Source organism: Leucoraja erinacea, chromosome 8 (genome assembly GCF_028641065.1).
Source record: "Leucoraja erinacea ecotype New England chromosome 8, Leri_hhj_1, whole genome shotgun sequence".
Lineage (NCBI taxonomy): Eukaryota > Metazoa > Chordata > Chondrichthyes > Rajiformes > Rajidae > Leucoraja > Leucoraja erinaceus.
Window position 1 is genome coordinate 71,288,546 of NC_073384.1, and position 19,105 is coordinate 71,307,650.

At 43.5% G+C, this 19,105-nt stretch overlaps 1 protein-coding gene across 2 annotated transcripts in view; it reads left to right on the forward strand.

The window, feature by feature from the left end:
- Positions 1–19,105, forward strand: part of fndc1 (fibronectin type III domain containing 1) — a 202,318-nt gene that overhangs the window by 164,478 nt on the left and 18,735 nt on the right. For both annotated transcript variants that reach the window (XM_055639966.1, XM_055639967.1), the window contains exon 19: positions 1,822–1,851. In XM_055639966.1, coding sequence (XP_055495941.1) covers positions 1,822–1,851 — 30 coding nt within the window. The remainder of the gene's footprint in view (positions 1–1,821; positions 1,852–19,105) is intronic.

Below are 19,105 nucleotides of genomic sequence, written 5' to 3' on the forward strand. Positions count from 1 at the left end.
GTTGTTTCTGTCATGTTGAAGTTGAGCTTGATACATGATTATGCTAAATTCTCCTCCTATTACTAACATGAGCATGAAGCTCTTAATTTGACCGTCTCTAATTCTATCTCTCACTCTATTGCCACAACCACTGACTGGATACAGAAAGTTCTGATTTAGCCACGACCCCCTTTTAAATGTTGTACTCCTTGTATACATTGCTGCAGCATCAGTCTAGCAATGATGGGCTTCCTCTGCAGAGCACATCTCTTTGGAGGCCGCAGAGACCCTGGGGCGATCCTGGCCTATATGTGTGGAGTTTGCATGTTTGTCCTTGAGCCACGTGGATTTCCACTGGTTGCGCTGGTCTCCTCCCATTTCCAAATGACGTGTAGGTTTATAGATTAATTGCCCTCAGTAAATTGCTCCAAATGTGTAGGGAATGGATATGAAAATGAGATAACATAGAACTGGTTTGAACATGTGATGAATGGTGGCCGCGGACGCGGTGGGCCAAAGGAGCGTTTCTGCGTTGTATCTCTAAACTAAACTAAGCTTTACCTTCTCAGCGGCCAAATCCTGAAACTGGCTATCTTTCTTGGTTTCATTATTACATTGCAGGCGGCACGATGGCCTAGCGGTAGAGTTGCTGCCATACTGTGCTTTCAATGCCGGAGACCCGGGTTCAATCCCGACCCCGGATGCTGTCTGTACGGAGTTTGTACGTTCTCCCTGTGACAGCGTGGGTTTTCTCCAAGATTTTTTTAGTTGAGTTCAGAGATACAGCGCGGAAACAGGCCCTTTGGCCCACCGGGTCCGTGCCGACCAGCGATCCCCGCACATTAACAGTATCCCACACGCACTAGGGACAATTTTAACATTTACCGAGCCAATTAACCTACAAACCTTTACGTCTTTGGAATGTGGGAGGAAACCGAAGATCTTGGAGAAAACCCACGCAGGTCACGGGGAGAACGTACAAACTCTGTACAGACAGCACCCGTAGTCGTGATCAAACCCGGGTCTCCGGCGCTGCATTCGCTGTAAGGCAGCAACACTACCGCTGCACCACCGTGACCGCTGAGATCTTCGGTTTCCTCCCACACTACAAAGATGTACAAGTTTGCAGGTTAATTAGCTTTCCATAAATGTAAATTTGTCTCTAATGTGTGTAGGATAGTGTTGACATACGCTGAACGTGAGCTCGGTGGGCCAAAGGGCCTGTTTCCGCGCTGTATCTCTAAACTAAACTAAATTAAATCACTAAACTCATTAGTAGAATTGCTGAAATCGCCCTGTTATATTCTTCAAATTTTACAAATTATCACGCCATCTTTGGACTTGGCAGACTCATGTAGCTGCTATGAGACTTGGCATTGATCACATCTTTTCTGGGCAATCTATGTTGAAGTAGAGTATATGTTGACTTGGCTGAGTCCTGAGATGATAGTGATGAATAATCTCTGGAGGCTTTGACAAGATGGATATTGACATACTGCAGAGTGAAAAAGTGATATCCTTGTCCTGGGATAGGGCGTGAACCATTCAGAATGAAAATAAGATACTTTTTACACTCTGTGGGATGGAAATCTGTGTTATAAGTCAATGGAACTCAATTAATGTGGAAGACTGAGATCAAAGGATTTCTGTGCATTGGGCAATCAAGGGATGTGTTGGTAGAACAAGAAACTGTCGGATGTCAATATCATGTTTTAAAAAAATAAATTCCTACATTTTCATTTCGGAGTTGGTTGTTAAAGCAATGCTTTACCCTTGTTTCATTGATGAGGGTTAATCAAATTGTTACTTGCTTTTTTAATAATAATGTTTCCATTTCTACAGATAACCCACTGATTATTGTCAGACCACCTGGTAAGTAGCTCCAAGCTTTGAAATCCTTGAACCACTTCATCAATTGTTTTGTGAATTTCTGTTGCAGCATTTCTATGTTAATCATTCGCAGTTCATTGGGGTCACTGGTTATGGGGTTGTCCCACTGTACGAGCTAATTCAAGATTCCCGAGTTTCCCCTGATTCGAACTCGGAGAATTACGGTAATAACGTCTCGTAGGTACTTGGGGATTTCGTGGACATTTTTTTAACTCGTTGAAAAATCTTTACGAGTCTTCCTGAGCTTACCGCGTTTCCCGAGTACCTGCCGTTAGCGTTACGAGCCGCTAAGAGACGTCCCGAGCTCCGACGTACCCGCTACGTACATTCTACTTTTTTTCCACAAGTTTGATTTTTTTTTTAAACTCGGGAGAGCTCTTGAATTAGCTCGTACAGTGGGACAGCCCCGTAAGGCCAAGACTTGTTATCCATCCCTAATGGCCTTGAAAAGCTGATGTTGTGCCACCTTCTTGAACAACTTCTGCCCTTCCATTTGTCAGTGAGCAGGGGGGGTTCAAGGAATTTGATCAGTGATGATGAAGGAACAGCAATATATTTCTGAACCAGAACGTTGTGTGCTCAAATACTTGACAGCGTTCCAAAATACTTCCTACACTTGCCCTTTCAGGTGGTAGAATTTAAGGGCTTCAGAAGCCACTGCAGTAAAACTTGGCACTTTGATGCTCTGGCCCTTGTGGACTGCACACTACAGCTACATTCCTCCTTCAGTGAGGGAGCAGATGTTTGATGTCCCTGGTGGGATGGAGGATGTGTTAATGGTAACAGGCTGCTTCGAGTTGAGTTTTTGAATATTGTTGTTGCTGCACGAATCATGACAAATGCATCTAAGGGGACAAAAAGGCATTGATGCTTTGAATGTGTAGGAAAGAACTACAGATGCTGGTTTAAACCGAAGATAGACGCAAAAAGCTGGAGTAACTCAGCGGGTCAGACAACATCTCTGGAGAAAAGGAGTTTTTTAATAATAATTTTTTGAACGTGAGACAAGACTGCAGAATACCCAGACCATGACTTGTTTTCACAGCCATTGTGTTTGTGTTTGATCTTAAATTTTTCAGCCAACGATAATCCAAGGATATTAATGGTGAGGAATAGTGTGAGCGTAATGCCTTTGCCGTTTAAAGGAGAGGTGATTAGGTACGTTAGTGAAGATGGACGTTGACCATTTACAGATGTGCGCGTTAGACCTCTTGTTAGCCCCAACATGAAAGTTACCAGAGTAACTCAGCGGGACAGGCAGCATCTCCGGAGAGAAGGAAAGGGTGACCTTTTTGGTGGAGACCCATCTTCAGACTAGTCGGGGAAAGGGAAATGGGAAATAAAGGCAGTGATGTAGAGAGATATAGAACAAATGAATGAAAGATATGCAAAAAAGTAACGATTGTAAAGGAAAGGCCGTTTGGTAAGTGAGAAAGGGAACTTGGTGTGACGTGGGTGGGAGAGGGATAGAGAGAGAGGGAGTGCAGGGGTTACTTAATGTTAGAGAAAGTTAGAGGGCTCTTCATTCATTTGATCTATCTCCCTCTACATCACCGTCTATATCTCTCGTTTCCATTTCCCCTGACTAGCCTGAAGTAGGGTCAAGACCCATATAACCATATAACAATTACAGCACGGAAATGGCCCTCCATGTCGGCCCTACAAGTCCGTGCTGAGCAACTCTTTTCCCTTAGTCCCAACTGCCTGCACTCATACCATAACCCTCCATTCCCTTCTCATCCATATGCCTATCCAATTTATTTTTAAATGATACCAACGAACCTGCCTCCCACTGGAAGCTCATTCCACACCGCTACCACTCTCTGCGTAAAGAAGTTCCCTCTCATATTACCCCTAAACTTCTGTCCCTTAATTCTGAAGTCATGTCCTCTTGTTTGAATCTTCCCTATTCTCAAAGGGAAAAGCTTGTCCACATCAACTCTGTCTATCCCTCTCATCATTTTAAAGACCTCTATCAAGTCACCCCTTAACATTCTGCGCTCCAGAGAATAAAGACCTAACTTATTCAACCTTTCTCTGTAACTTAGTTGTTGAAACCCAGGCAACATTCTAGTAAATCTCCTCTGTACTCTCTCTATTTTGTTGACATCCTTCCTATAATTGGGCGACCAAAATTGTACACCATACTCCAGATTTGGTCTCACCAATGCCTTGTACAATTTTAACATTACATCCCAGCTTCTATAGTCAATGCTCTGATTTATAAAGGCTAGCATACCAAAAGCTTTCTTTACCACCCTATCTATATGAGATTCCACCTTCAAGGAACTATGCACGGTTATTCCCAGATCCCTCTGTTCAATTGTATTCTTCAATTCCCTACCATTTACCATGTATATCCTATTTTGATTTGTCCTGCCAAGGTGTAGCACCTCACATTTATCAGCATTAAACTCCATCTGCCATCGTTCAGCCCATTCTTCCAAATGGCCTAAATCACTCTGTAGACTTTGGAAATCCTCTTCATTATCCACAACACCCCCTATCTTGCTATCATCTGCATACTTACTAATCCAATTTACCACACCTTTATCCAGATCATTGATGTACATGACAAACAACAAAGGACCCAACACCGATCCCTGAGGCACCCCACTAGTCACCTGCCTCCAACCCGACAAACAACCATGGATGACCCGAAACGTCATCCATTCCTTCTCTCCAGAGATGCTGCCTGTCTTTTTTCATCCCAAGTGGGAATTTGCAATAGAACTGAATATGTTCTAGCCGTAAGGGTGAATGTAGGGACACTGGTGAAGGTGGTTCAGTGTAGGACAATGCCCTGAGGGGCTCCTCAAGCAATCCCTGATGCTGGCAATAATCAATATCAAATATGTTAGCCAGCAAGGTATACCTTCAACCAGTATAATGTTTTTTACTGCTCATTCCCACTGTTTTCAATTTTACAAGAGTGTGATTTTGAAATTGAAGGCAGATCACACTTGTCCCCATCTATGGCACGTTGCTCCTTTATCTGTCTAAGGGCTGTGTCTGAATTTGAAGGAAAGCAGGGCGGTCACGGTGGCACAGCGGTAGAGTTGCTGCCTTACAGTAAAATGCAGTGCCGGAGATCCGGGTTCGATCCTGACTACGGGTGCTGGCCGTACGGAGTTTGTACGTTCTGCCCGTGACCACGCCGGTTTTCTCCCAGATCTTCGGTTTCTTTCCACACTCCAAAGACGTGCAGGTTTGTAGGTTAATTGGCTTGGTGTAAATGTGAAAATTGTCCCTAGTATGTGTAGGATGGTGTTCATGTGCGGGCACCGCTGGTCGGCGCGGACCCGGTGGGCCGAAGGGCCTGTTTCCGCGCTGCATCTCTAAACTAAACTAAACTAATGGATGTCTCCATCTCCAGATGAAGAGAATCACTTTGCGAATGACTGAATGTAAGCTGATGACATTAATTAGTTTTAAACTGGTCCTTTTTACCAAACTGGACATGCCTGGGCAATAATTCATCTTTCAAGGTGACTGTTGCGATTTATATGATTCATACTTGGCTGGCGACACAGCTAGTTCTGGATCATAAAAGCACTGTGACCTGGAGGTTGTTGTCATCCCTAGATGTTGCTGTATCGTGTGTACTCAGCTGTTTCTTGACAGAGCATGAAGTAAATTCATGCCATTGACTCTACCTGCCATGCTGGGGTTCTCAGATGCAAGGTAAAATGGATCATCGTAGCACCTCTGACTGAAGATTTTTCCATATCCATGTTCACACCTTTGTATTCACATGTTGAGCTCTGTCATCAAAATGTATGATTTGTCCAACGGGTTGAGTTCCCTGCAATTTTCTGTCCATTCACTTTAAAATGTTGATATGCTGACCTCTGTATACGTCCAATGTGCATATCTCTCTCCTCTTAAATTTACCTTCCAGTATTCCTGCCTTTGTTGTGCCGTCTTGTTCAATTACAACTGGGATCTGACTTTGGATCTGAAGAGAAACCATTTCAAGCAGATCGGAAGGGACTTTATTTGAAATTTAAATCACAGAGACATCACACACAGATATATGGGAAAGGAGCCTAAACCTGTGCTTAAAATGGGAACTCATCTTGTAATCAAATGCTCCCTGCATGAATTTTAAATTAGATGTCAGGCAACTTATTTTATGACGGGTCATGAAGGATCTATGCTGAGACTTGTTTGCGATATATAAATAAATGACATAAATGTAGACGGATTGATTCAGAAGTTTGCAGGTGGCACCATATTTGCTGCCAATGTACGTAGTAAGATATAGATCAGCTACAGAAAGGGGTGGAGAAATCCAAATGAGAACTGTAGCGGGGTCCCTCCCTGACGACTGAAGCGCCCCATCTACATTAGTCCCATCTGCCCAACTTTGGCCCAAATGCCTCTAAAACTATGCTATCCGTGTACCGGTCCAAATGTGTTTTGCATTTGCTATACCGTGCTGACTATCCCTAATTAGCCCTTGTCTATTTCCAGTGCCTTCCATAATGTGTGGGACAAAGACCCATCGTTTATTTATTTGCCTCTGTCCTCCACAATTTGAGATTTGTAATAGAAAAAAAATCACATGTGGTTAAATTGCATATTGTCAGATTTTATTAAAGACCATTTTTACACATTTTGGTTTCACCATGTTGAAATTACAGCTGTGTTTAGACATAGCCACCTCATTTCAGGGCACCATAATGTTTAGGACACGTGGCTTCACAGGTGTTTGTAATTGCTCAGGTGTGTTTAAATGCCTCCTTAATGCAGGTATAAGAGAGCTCTCTGCACCTAGTCTTTCCTCCAGTCTTTCCATCACCTTTGAAAACTTTTATCAACATGAGGACCAAAGTTGTGCCAATGAAAGTCAAATAAGCCATTGTGAGACTGAAACAAGAATAAAACTGTTAGAGACATCAGCCAAACCTTAGGCTTACCAAAATCAACTGTTTGGAATATCATTAAGAAGAAAGAGATCGCAAAGGGACTGGCAGGCCAAGGAAGATCTCCACAGCTGATGACAGAAGAATTCTCTCTATAATAATGAAAAATCCCCAAACACCTGTCCGACAGATCAGAAACACTCTTCAGGAGTCAGGTGTGGATTTGTCAATGACCACTGTCCGCAGTAGACTTCATGAACAGAAATACAGAGATGCAAACCACTGGTTAGCTGCAAAAATAGGATGGCCAGGTTACAGTTTGCCAAGAAGTATTTAAAAGAGCAACCACAGTTCTGGAAAAGGTCTTGTGGACAGATTAGATGAAGATTAACTTATATCAGAGTGATGGCCAGAACAAAATATGGAGGAGAGAAGGAACTGCCCAAGATCCAAAGCATACCACCTCATCTGTGAAACACGATGGTGGGGGTGTTATGGCCTGGGCATGTATTGCTGCTGAAGGTACTGGCTCACTTATCTTCATTGATGATACAACTGCTGATGGTAGTAGCATAATGAATTCTGAAGTGTATAGACACATCCTATCTGCTCAAATTCAAACAAATGCCTCAAAACACATTGGCCGACCGTCATCCCACAGCAAGACAATGATCCCAAACAGGTAGACAAAAGTGCTGGAGAAACTCAGCGGGTGAGGCAGCATCTATGGAGCAAAGGGAATAGGCAATGTTTTGGTCCGAAACCCTTCTTCACCTACTGAGTTTCTCCAGCATTTTTGTCTACCTTCGATTTTCCAGCATCTGCAGTTCCTTCTTAAACCCATTGATCCCAAACATACTGCTAAAGCAACAAAGGAGTTTTTCAAAGCTAAAAAACGGTCGATTCTTGAGTGGCCAATTCAATCACCCGATCTGAATTGAGCATGCCTTTTATATGCTGAAGAGAAAACTGAAGGGTTTAAGAAGGAACTGCAGATGCTGGAGAATTGAAGGTAGACAAGAATGCTGGAGAAACTCAGCAGGTGAGGCAGCATCTTTGGAGCGAAGGAAATAGGCAACGTTTCGGGTTGAAACATCTGAAGAAGGGTTTCGACCTGAAATGTCACCTATTCCTTCGCTCCATAGATGCTGCCTCACCCGCTGAGTTTCTACAGCATTTTTGTCTACCCCAGAAATCTGAAAGGGGACTAGCCCCCAAAACAAGCATAAGCTAAAGATGGCTGCAATACAGACCTGGCAGAGCATCACCAGAGAAGACACCCAGCAACTGGTGTTGTCCATGAATCACAGACTTCAAGCAGTCATTGCATGCAAAGGATATGCAACAAAATACTAAACACGACTACTTTCATTTACATGACATTGCTGTGTCACAAACATTATGGTGCCCTGAAATGGGGGACTATGTATAAACACTGCTGTAATATCCCCATGGTGAAACCAAAATGTATAAAAATGGCCTTTATTAAAATCTAATAACGTGCACTCTAACCACATGTGATTTTTTATTGTGTAAATCTCAAATTGGCCATTCGGCCCTTTGAGCCAGCACCGCCTTTCAAAGTGATCATGGCTGATCATCCCCAATCAGTACCCCGTTCCTGCGTTCTCCCCATATCCCCTGACCGCTATTTTTAAGAGCCCTATCTAGCTCTCTCTTGAAAACATCCAGAGAACCTGCCTCCACTGCCCTCTGAGGCAGAGAATTCCACAGACTCACCATTCTCTGTGAGAAAAAGTGTTTCCTTGTCTCCGTTCTAAATGGCTTACTCCTTATTCTTAAATTGTGGCCCCTGGTTCTGGACTCCCCCAACATCAGGAACATGTTTACTGCCTCTAGCGTGTCCAAACCCTTAACAATCTTATATGTTTCAATGAGAACACCTCTCATCCTTCTAAACACCAGACTGTACAAGCCCAGCTGTTCCATTCTCCCAGCATATGACAGTCCCGCCATCCCGGGAATTAACCTTGTAAACCTACGCTGTACAACTGCATAAGGACCTCTTTGCTCCTATATTCGATTCCTCTTGTTATAAAGGCCAACATACCACTCGCTTTCTTCACTGCCTACTGTACCTGCATGCTTACTTTCATAGACTGATGAACAAGGACCCCCAGATCCCGTTGTACTGCCCCTTTTCCCAACTTGACACCATTTAGATAGTAATCTGCCTTCCTGTTTTTGCTGCCAAAGTGGATAACCTCACATTTATCCGCTTTAAACTTCATCTGCCATGCACCTGCCCACTCCCCCAACCTGTCCAAGTCACCCTGCATTCTCACAGCATCCTCCTCACAGTTGATAGGTATTTGTCCCAAACATGATGGAGGCCACTGTAAATGCATGTACATCTTATTGCTTTGAATACTCTCCAGTAACTTTCCAATCACAGTTGGTAGACTCATGTGTATTTAGTTCCTATCCCTTTCCTTACTGCCCTTCTGAGGCACAACATTTGCCACCGTCCAGTACTTCGACAATTATGACTCCTCTCTCAGGCAAGGCGCCTACAATTACTACTCTGGTTTAGTAACCCAGAGGACTAGTCTAGAGGTACAGCACGTAAACAGGCCCTTCGCCCCAACGAATCCACGATCACTGGTACACTAGTTCTATCCTACATCCTAGGGACAATTTACGGAGGCTGATTAACCTACAAACCTGTACATCTTCTGCGGTCACAGGGAGAACATACAAATGCCATAAATACAGCACCCATTTAGGCATTTAACTCGCAGGCCTACCCTGTCTCTATCCATAACTATCTTAAAGCAAATACAACAGTGGTCGCTGGTCCCAAAAGGCTCATCCATGAACACTTCAGCCGTTTGCCCTTCCCTGTTTCCGAAGATTAAATTAAGCATTGCCCTCTCCCGAGTAGGGCCCTCTATATTTTGACTGAGCAAACTTTCTAAACACATTTGACAAATTCTGGAAGATGTGACTAGTGGTGGGATCCCGTGGGAGGTGGCAATATGCTAATGGCATGTTGGCCTTCATAACAAGAGGAGTTGACCTGTGGGCCCTGGTTCTGGACTCCCCCACCATCGGGAACTTGTTTCCTGCCTGTAGCGTGTCCAATCTGATAAGTTTCAATAAGATATCCTCTCATCCTTCTAAATTCGAGTGTATACAAGCTCATTCTTTCAGCATATCTCGCCATCCTGGGAATTAACCTCATGAACCTACGATGTCCTTCATCAAATTTGGGGACAAAAACTGCACACAATATTCCAGGTGTGATCTCACCAGGGCCCTGAGCAACTGCAGAAGGACCTCTTTGCTCCTATACTCAACTCCTCTTGCTATGAAGGCCAAACTTGCCATTAGCATGTTGCCACCTCCAACGGGATCCCACCACTAGTCACATCTTCCAGAATTTGTCAAATGTGTTCAGAAAGTTTGCTCAGACAAAATGTAGAGGACCCTACTCGGCAGAGGGCAATGCTTGGTTTAATCTTCGGAAACAGGGAAGGGCAAGCAGCTGAAGTGTTCGTGGATGAGCCTTTTGGAACCAGCGACCACTGTTGTATTTTCTTTAAGATAGTTATGGATAGAGACAGGGCAGGCCTGCGAGTTAAATGCCTAAGTGGGTGCTGTCTTTCAGGCATTTGTATGTTCTCCCTGTGACCACAAAAGATGTACAGGTTTGTAGGTTAATTAGCTTCTGTAAATTGTCCCTAGGATGTAGGATAGAACTAGTGTACCAGTGATCGTGGATTTGTTGGGCCGAAGGGCTTGTTTCCATGCTGTACCTCTAGACTAGTCCTCTGGGTCACTAAACTAGAGAAGGAATTGTAGGCGCCTTGCCTGAATGAGGAGTCATAATTAAATACAGGCGAGGTGTCGAAGTACTGGACGGTGGCAAATGTTGTGCCTCAGAAGGGCAGCAAGGAAAGGGATAGGAACTAAATACACATGAGTCTACCAACTTTGATAGGAAGGTTACTGGAGAGTATTCATAGCAGTAAGATGTACATGCATTTAGATTGACAAGGTCTGAGTTAGCAAATTTAAACCACATTTGGACAGGTACATGGATAGCATAGTTTTAGAGGAATTTGGGCCAAAGTTGCGCTGGTGGGACTAATGTAGATGTGGCGCTTCAGTTGTCATGGAGGGACTCTGCTACAGTTCTCATTTGCTCAGATTAAACTGCATCTGCTATTTCTCCACCCCTTTCTGTAGCCGATCTATATCTAACTGTGTACATTGGCACCAAATTTGATGCCATCTGCAAACTTATGAATCAATCCGTCTACATTTATGTCTTTTATTTATATTTCGTAAACAAGTCTCAGCATAGATCCTTCATGATCCATCATAAAATTAGTTGCCTAACATCTGATTTAAAATTCATGCAGGTAGCATTTGATTACAAGATGAGTTTCCATTTTAAGCACATGTTTAGGCTCCTTTCCCATATACCTGTGTGTGATGTTTCTGTGATTTAAATTTCAAATAAAGTCTCTTCCAGTCTGCTTGAAATGGTTTCACTTCAGATCCAAAGTCAGTTGTAATTGAACAAGACGGCACAACAAAGGCAGGAATACTGGAAGGTAAATTTAAGAGGAGAGAGATATGCACATTGGACTTATACAGAGGTCAGCATATCAACATTTTAAAGTGAATGGACAGAAAATTGCAGGGAACTCAACCCGTTGGACAAATCATACATTTTGATGACAGAGCTCAACATGTGAATACAAAGGTGTGAACATGGATATGGAAAAATCTTCAGAGGTTCTACGATGATCCATTTTACCTTGCATCTGAGAAACCCAGCATGGCAGGTAGAGTCAATGGCATGAATTTACTTCATGCTCTGTCAAGAAACAGCTGAGTACACACGATACAGCAACATCTAGGGATGGCAATAACCTCCAGGTCACAGTGCTTTTATGATCCAGAACTAACTGTGTCTCCAGCCAAGCATGAATCATATAAATCGCAACAGTCACCGTGAAAGATGAATTATTGCCCAGGCATGTCCAGTTTGGTAAAAAAGGACCAATTCAAAACCAATGAATGTCATCAGCTTACATTCAGTCATTCGCAAAGTGATTCTCTTCATCTGGAGATGGAGACATCCATTAGTTTAGTTTAGTTTAGAGATACAGCGCAGAAACAGGCCCTTCGGCCCACTGGGTCGGTGCCGATCAGTGATCACCGCACATGAACACCATCCTACACACACTAGGGACAATTTTCACATTTACACCAAGCCAATTAACCTACATACCTGTACGTCTTTCGAGTGTGGGAGGAAACCGAAGATCGGGGAGAAAACCCACGCAGGTCATGGGGAGAACGTACAAACTCTGTACAGACAGCACCCGCAGTCAGGATCGAACCCGGATCTCCGGCACTGCATTTGCTTTAAGGCAGCAACTCTACCGCTGTGCTACCGTGACCGCCTTGCTTTCCTTCAAATTCAGACACAGCCCTTAAACAGATAAAGGAGCAACGTGCCATAGATGGGGACAAGTGTGATCTGCCTTCAATTTCAAAATCACACACACTGGTAAAATTGAAAACAATGGGAATGAGCAGTAAAAAGCATTATACTGATTGAAGGTATACCTTGCTGGCTATCATATTTGATATCGATTATTTCCAGCATCAGGGAATGCCCTGAGGAGCCCCTCAGGGCATTGTCCTACACTGAACTGTCTTCACCTGCTCCAGTGTCCCTACATTCACCCTTACAGCCAGAACGTATTCAGTTCTATTGCAAATTTCCACTTGGGATGAAACCGTCCTTCCCACACGTAGCCAGACCCGGAAACTTTCATGTGTAGGAAGCAACTACGGATACTGGTTTAAACTGAAGATAGACACAAAAAGCTGGAGTAACTCAGTGAGACAGGCAGCATCTCTGGAGAGAAGGAATGTGTGATGTTTCGTGTCGAGACCCTTTGATTGTGTACTCCTTAGAGAAGACGGATCTAATCTTCCTGATGTACTAGAGTATCTCGGGTGACCCTGGAACTGAAGGAAATCCACATTAGGCAGGAAATTGTGTTGAGTAGACTGATGGGACTGAAGGCTGATAAATCCACCGGCCCTGATGGTCTGCATCCTAGGGTACTTAAGGAAGTGGCTCTAGAAATCGTGAACGCATTGGTGATAATTTCCCAATGTTCTATAGATTCAGGATCAGTTCCTGTGGATTGGTGGGTGGCTAATGTTATCCCACTTTTTAAGAAAGGTGGGAGAGAGAAAATAGAGAATTTCGACCAGTTACCCTGACATCGGTGGTGGGGAATATGCATCATAAAAGATGAAATAACGGCACATTTGGATAGGAGTAACAGGATCGGTCCGAGTCAGCACGGATTTACAAAGGGGAAATCATGCTTGACTAATCTGCTGGAGTTTTTTGAGGATGTAACTAGGAAAATGGACAAGGGAGAGCCAGTGGATGTAGTGTACTTGGACTTTCAGAAAGCATTTGATAAGGTCCCACATAAGAGATTAGTGGGCAAAATTACGGCACATGATATTGGGGGTAGAGTGCTGACATGGATAGAAAATTGGTTGGCAGACAGGAAACAAAGAGTAACAAATCCCTTTCAGAATGGCAGGCAGTAACTAGTGGGGTACCGCAAGGTGCTGGGACATCAGCTATTTACAATATACATTAATGATTTTGATGAAGGGATTAAATGTAACATTTGCAAATTTGCAAATGACACAAAGCTGGGTGGCAGTGTGAACTGTGAGGAGATTGCTATGAGAATGTAGGGTGACTTGGACAGGTTGGGTGAGTGGGCAGATGCATGGTTGTTGCAGTTTAATGTGAATAAATGTGAGGTTATCCACTTTGGTAGCAAAAACAGGAAGGCAGTTTACTATCTAAATGGCGTCAAGTTGGGAAAAGCGGAAATACAACGGGATCGGGGGGTCCTTGTTCATCAATCAATTAAAGTAAGCAAGTAGGTACAACAGGCAGTGAATGGCATGTTGGCCTTCATAACAAGAGAAGTTGAGTTTAGGAGCAAAAAGGTCCTTCTGCAGTTGTACAGAGCCCTAGTGAGATCACACTTGGAGTATTGTGTGCAGTTTTGGTCTCCAAATTTGAGGAAGGACATTCTTGCTATTGAGGGAGGGCAGCGTAGATTCACAAGGTTAATTCCCGGGATGGCGGGACTGTCATATGCCGCGAGAATGGAGCGGCTGGGCTTGTACACTCTGTAGTTTAGAAGGATGAGAGGATATCTTATTGAAACATATAAGATTGTTAAGGGTTTGGACACGCTAGAGGGAGGAAACATGTACCCGATGTTGGGGGAGTCCAGAACCAGGGGCCACAGTTTAAGAATAAAGGGTAAGCCATTTAGAACGGAGATGAGAAACTTTTTCACACAGAGAGTTGTGAGTCTGAGGAATTCTATGCCTCAGAGGGCGGTGCAGGCCGGTACTCTGGAAACTTTCAAGAGAGAGTTAGATAGGGCTCTTTAAGATGGTGGAGTCAGGGGATATGGGGAGAAGGCAGGAACGGGGTACTGATTGTGGATGATCAGCCATGATCACATTGAATGGCGGTGCTGGCTTGAAGGGCCGAATGGCCTACTCCTGCACCTATTGTCTATTGTCTATTCAGACTCAGAGAAAACAGAAACAAGAGATATAGACGGTGATGTAGAGAGAGATATAGAACAACTGAATGAAGAGCCCTCTAACTTTCTCTAACATTAAGTAACCCCTGCACTCTCTCTCTATCCCTCCCCCACCCACGTCACACAAAGTTCCCTTTCTCACTTACCAAACGGCCTTTCCTTTACAATCGTTACTTTTTGCATATCTTTCATTCAGTTGTTCTATATCCCTCTACATCACTGTCTATATTTCTCGTTTCCCTTTCCCCGACTCGTCTGAAGATGGGTCCCGACCCAAAACGTCATGCTGAGGCTAACAAGAGGTCTAACGCGCACATCTGTAAATGACGGCCGTTGACCATCTTCACTAACGTACCTAATCACCTCTCCTTTAAACAGCAAAGGCATTACGTTCACATTATTCCTCACCATTAATATCCTTGGATTATCACTGACAACATTTTTTAGATCAAACTCAAACACAATGGCTGTGAAAACAAGTCATGGTCTAGATATTTGGCGGTCTTGCCTCACGTTCAAAATATTATTAATCCTTATCTCCAGAGATGCAGTCTGAGCTGCTGAGTTACTCCAGCTTTTTTGTGTCTATCTTCGGTTTAAATCGGCACCAGGGGAAGGAGAGAGAGGGAGTGCAGGGGTTACTTAATGGTATTTAATATTAGAGGGCACTTCATTCAGTTGTTCTATATCTCTCTACATCACTGTATATATATCTTGTTTCTGTTTCCCTTGACTCGTCCAAATAGACAATAGACAATAGGTGCAGGAGTAGGCCATTCGCACCTTCGAGCCAGCACTGCCATTCAATGTGATCCAGGCTGATCATCCACAATCAGTACCCCATTCCTGCCTTCTCCCCATATCCCCTGACTCCACTATCTTTAAAAGCCCTATCTAGCTCTCTTTTAATAGTATCCAGAGAACTGGCAGAGAATTCCACGCTCACAACTGTGAGAAGAAGTGTTTCCTCGTCTCTGTTCTAAATGGCTTACCCCTTATTCTTTAACTGTGCCCCCTGGTTCTGGACTCCCCCAACATCGGGAACATGTTTCCTGCCTCTAACGTGTCCCATCCCTTAATAATCTTATATGTTTCAATAAGATCCCCTCTCTTCCTTCTAAATTCCAGTGAATATATGCCCAGTTGCTCCATTCTATCAACAAATGACAGTCCCGCCCTCCCGGGAATTAACCTAGTGAACCTGTGCTGCACTCCCTGCATGGTTATGTGGTTTAGCTGTATCCAGTTCGTTGAGCCATGATGATATGTAGGGAATCAGTTAAGTTAAAGATTAATTGCTTTGGTGGGGAGAAAGGCAAGATAGATCATTTACTATCCATTTTTGACATAAGATGTTGTGAGCGGTTTGGGGCCCCATATCTCAAGTCAAACTTAGATTTCCATTATTGTTTTTTTTTTCAAATTATCCAAATGGCTCATTTTATTGTCAGATCCTGCCGTATTTCTAGACATAAATGTGTCCCAGAATGTGCACCCTTAGAAGTTACAGATACTTGTACAGCCATAAAATGATGCTAGCTTTGTCCACAATGTTGTATAATTCTTCATACAGTGGTTCAGAAGCTCCCACCCTTGAATCATTTCTCATCATCACTTGTTTCCTTGTCCCATTCATGTAAATTATTTGCTTCTAAGTTGTTTTTATTGGATGAAGTTTTTTGTGCCAATAATCCCTGCAGTTTGTTCACAAAGCTCGTCCACGTGTCCTTTCAGTGACCTTACAAATCTGTTTCAAATATCCAACTACTTCAGCCTTTCATTCAGAATAGGGACTGCTGTTCTCATAGGGCTTCCTGTCATTACCTCATGAAGTGAGTGTCTCACTGGAGACCTGCCACATCCCCTGATATTCATTAGCACCAATGTTTGGTGCCATTTTTCCTTCTGGTCTGTTCTGTCTACATCTCTTAGTGCTCCTGAATACATGGGTTTATGAGGTCAATGTCGTTTATCTTACATAGAAACATAGAAAATAGATGCAGGAGGACCAATCGGCCCTTCGAGCCAGCACCGCCATTCATTGTGATCATGGCTGATCGTCCCCAATCAATAACCCGTGCCTGCCTTCTCCCCATATCCCTTGATTCCACTAGCCCCTGGAACTCTATCTAACTCTCTCTTAAATCCATCCAGTGATTTGGCCTCCACTGCCCTCTGTGGCAGGGAATTCCACAAATTCACAACTCTCTGGGTGAAAAGGTTTTTTCTCACCTCATTCATGAATGGCCTCCCCTTTATTCTAAGACTGTGGCCACTGGTCTCGCCCAACATTGGGAACATTTTTCCTGCATCTAGCTTGTCCAGTCCATTTTATAATTTTATATGTTTCTATAAGATCCCCCTCATCCTTCTAAACTCCAGTGAATACAAGCCTAGTCTTTTCAATGTTTCCTCACATGATAGTCCCGCCATCCCAGGGATCTTCAGTACCCAATGTTATCAAAGTTATTTGCATTATCTGCCCAGTAAAGTGACTTCCTACAACAGAGTCTACTACAGAATATCTTCACATGAAGATCTTAGCTGTAATTATGGGAGTGATTGTTCAGCATTGGAAAAGCCTCAGTTTGTGATTGTTTTTGCACCAAAATTAGGCAGCATTTACTGTAACCCCACCCCCCCACACCACTCCGATGGAAGTTGAAAGAGGTCCAATAAAAATCTATCTATAGTCTATGGCCATTCTGACCTTCGAAAGTATACTTGAGGAGATTTTAACTTTAGGCTGCTCAAACATTCTCCCCATCTTCTGATGGAGCCACAGTATTTATTTACTCTTTTTCCTGTTTCTCTGGTCCTCCAGTCAAAGAAAGTCCATACAATTATATGGTATACAATTATTATTTACTGTTGTCAAATACCATCCGTCTATGGTTTTTTTGTACCTCAGTTAGTTTGTCTGATACTTCCCAAATCACTAGATTCGTCTTTCCCGCTTCCCTTAGATCCCATTGACTCATTTCTTGTTCAAAAGTAATAAGAGCAGAGTTTGGCCAACGGGTCTACTCAGCCATCATGCCTGATCTATCTTTCCCTCTCAACCCCATTCTCCTGCCTTCTCCAATAGCCCTTGACACCCTTACCAATCAAGAACTTGTCAATCTCTGCTTAAAAAAATAGTCTCCATAGCAATCTGTGGCAATGAATTCCACAGATTCACCACCCTTTGGCTAAAGAAATCCCTCCTCATTTCCTTTCTCAAGCTTCGTCCTTTTATTCTGGGACTGTACCCTCTGGTCCTAGACTTTCCCACTATTGAAAACATCCCTGACCCATCCACTCTATCCAGGCCTTTCATTATTTGTTAAGGTTCAATGAGATCCCTCCTCATTCTAAACTCCATTGAGTACAGGCTCAGAACCATCAAACAGTTATCATACATTAACCCAATCATCCCCAGGACCATTCTTGTAAACCTCCTCTGGACCCTCTCCAACACCAGCACATCCCTCCTGAGATATGGGGCCCAAAACCGCTCACAATACTCCAAATGCAGTCTAACCAAGGCCTTATAAAGTCTCAGCATTAGATCCCTGCTTTCATTTACATTCTAGTCCTCTTGAAATGAATGCTAACATTGCATTTGTGTTCCTTACTGCTGATTCAACCCACAAACGAACTTTTTGGGAATCCTGCACCAACACTTCCAAGTCTTTGCACCTCTGATTCCTGAATTCACTCCCCATTTATTGGAATCCTACATTATTACTACTACCAAAATGCATGACTCCACACTTTGCTACGCTGTATTCAATCTGCCACTTCTCTGCCCACTCTCCCAACCTGTCTAAGTCTTTCCGCAGACTCCCTGCTTTCTCTACACTACCTGCTCCTCCACCTGTCTTCGTATCATCTGCAAACGGCCACAAAGCCTTCAATTCCCTCGTCCAAATCATTGATATACATCGTGAAGAACAGTAGGCCCAGACCGACCCCTGCAGAACATCACTCATCGCTGGCAGGCAACCAGAAAAAGCCACCTTTATTCCCACTCTTTGTCTTCTGCCATTCAGCCAATCTTCGTTTCATGCCAGTTTCTTCCCTCTGATACCGTGGGCTCTCACTTTCCTCAGCAGCCTCAAGTGTGGCACCTTATCAAAGGCCTTCTGAAATCCAAGTAGACGACATCCACTGGCTCTCCTTGGACAATCCTGTTATTTATTTCTTCAAAGAATTTCAACAGATTTGTCAGGCAAGATCTCCCTTTCACAAAATTATGCTGACTTCAGCCTATTTTATTGTGTGCTTCCAAATACCCTGAAATCTCATCCTTAATAATGGACTCTAAAATCTTACCATTGTAAAAATTCGTGTTACCGCTCCTAGTTTTTCCATGGGATCCCAAGATAACCCTTTTACCCTCAGACACAGCAGGCAGTGAAGAAAGCTAATGGCATGTTGGCCTTCATAACGCGAGGAGGTGAGTATAGGAGCATAGAGGTCCATCTGCAGTTGTACAGGGCCCTGGTGAGACCACACCTGGCATATTGTGTGCGGTTTTGGTCTAAATTGAGGAAGAACATTCTTGCTATTGAGGGAGTGCAGTGTAGGTTCACGAGGTTAATCCCCGGGATGGCGGGACTGTCATATGATGAAAAAATGGAACGACTGAGCTTGTAATTACTGGAGTTTAGAAGGATGAGAGGGTATCTTACAGAAACATATCAAATTATTAAGGGATTGGACACGCTAGAGGGAGGA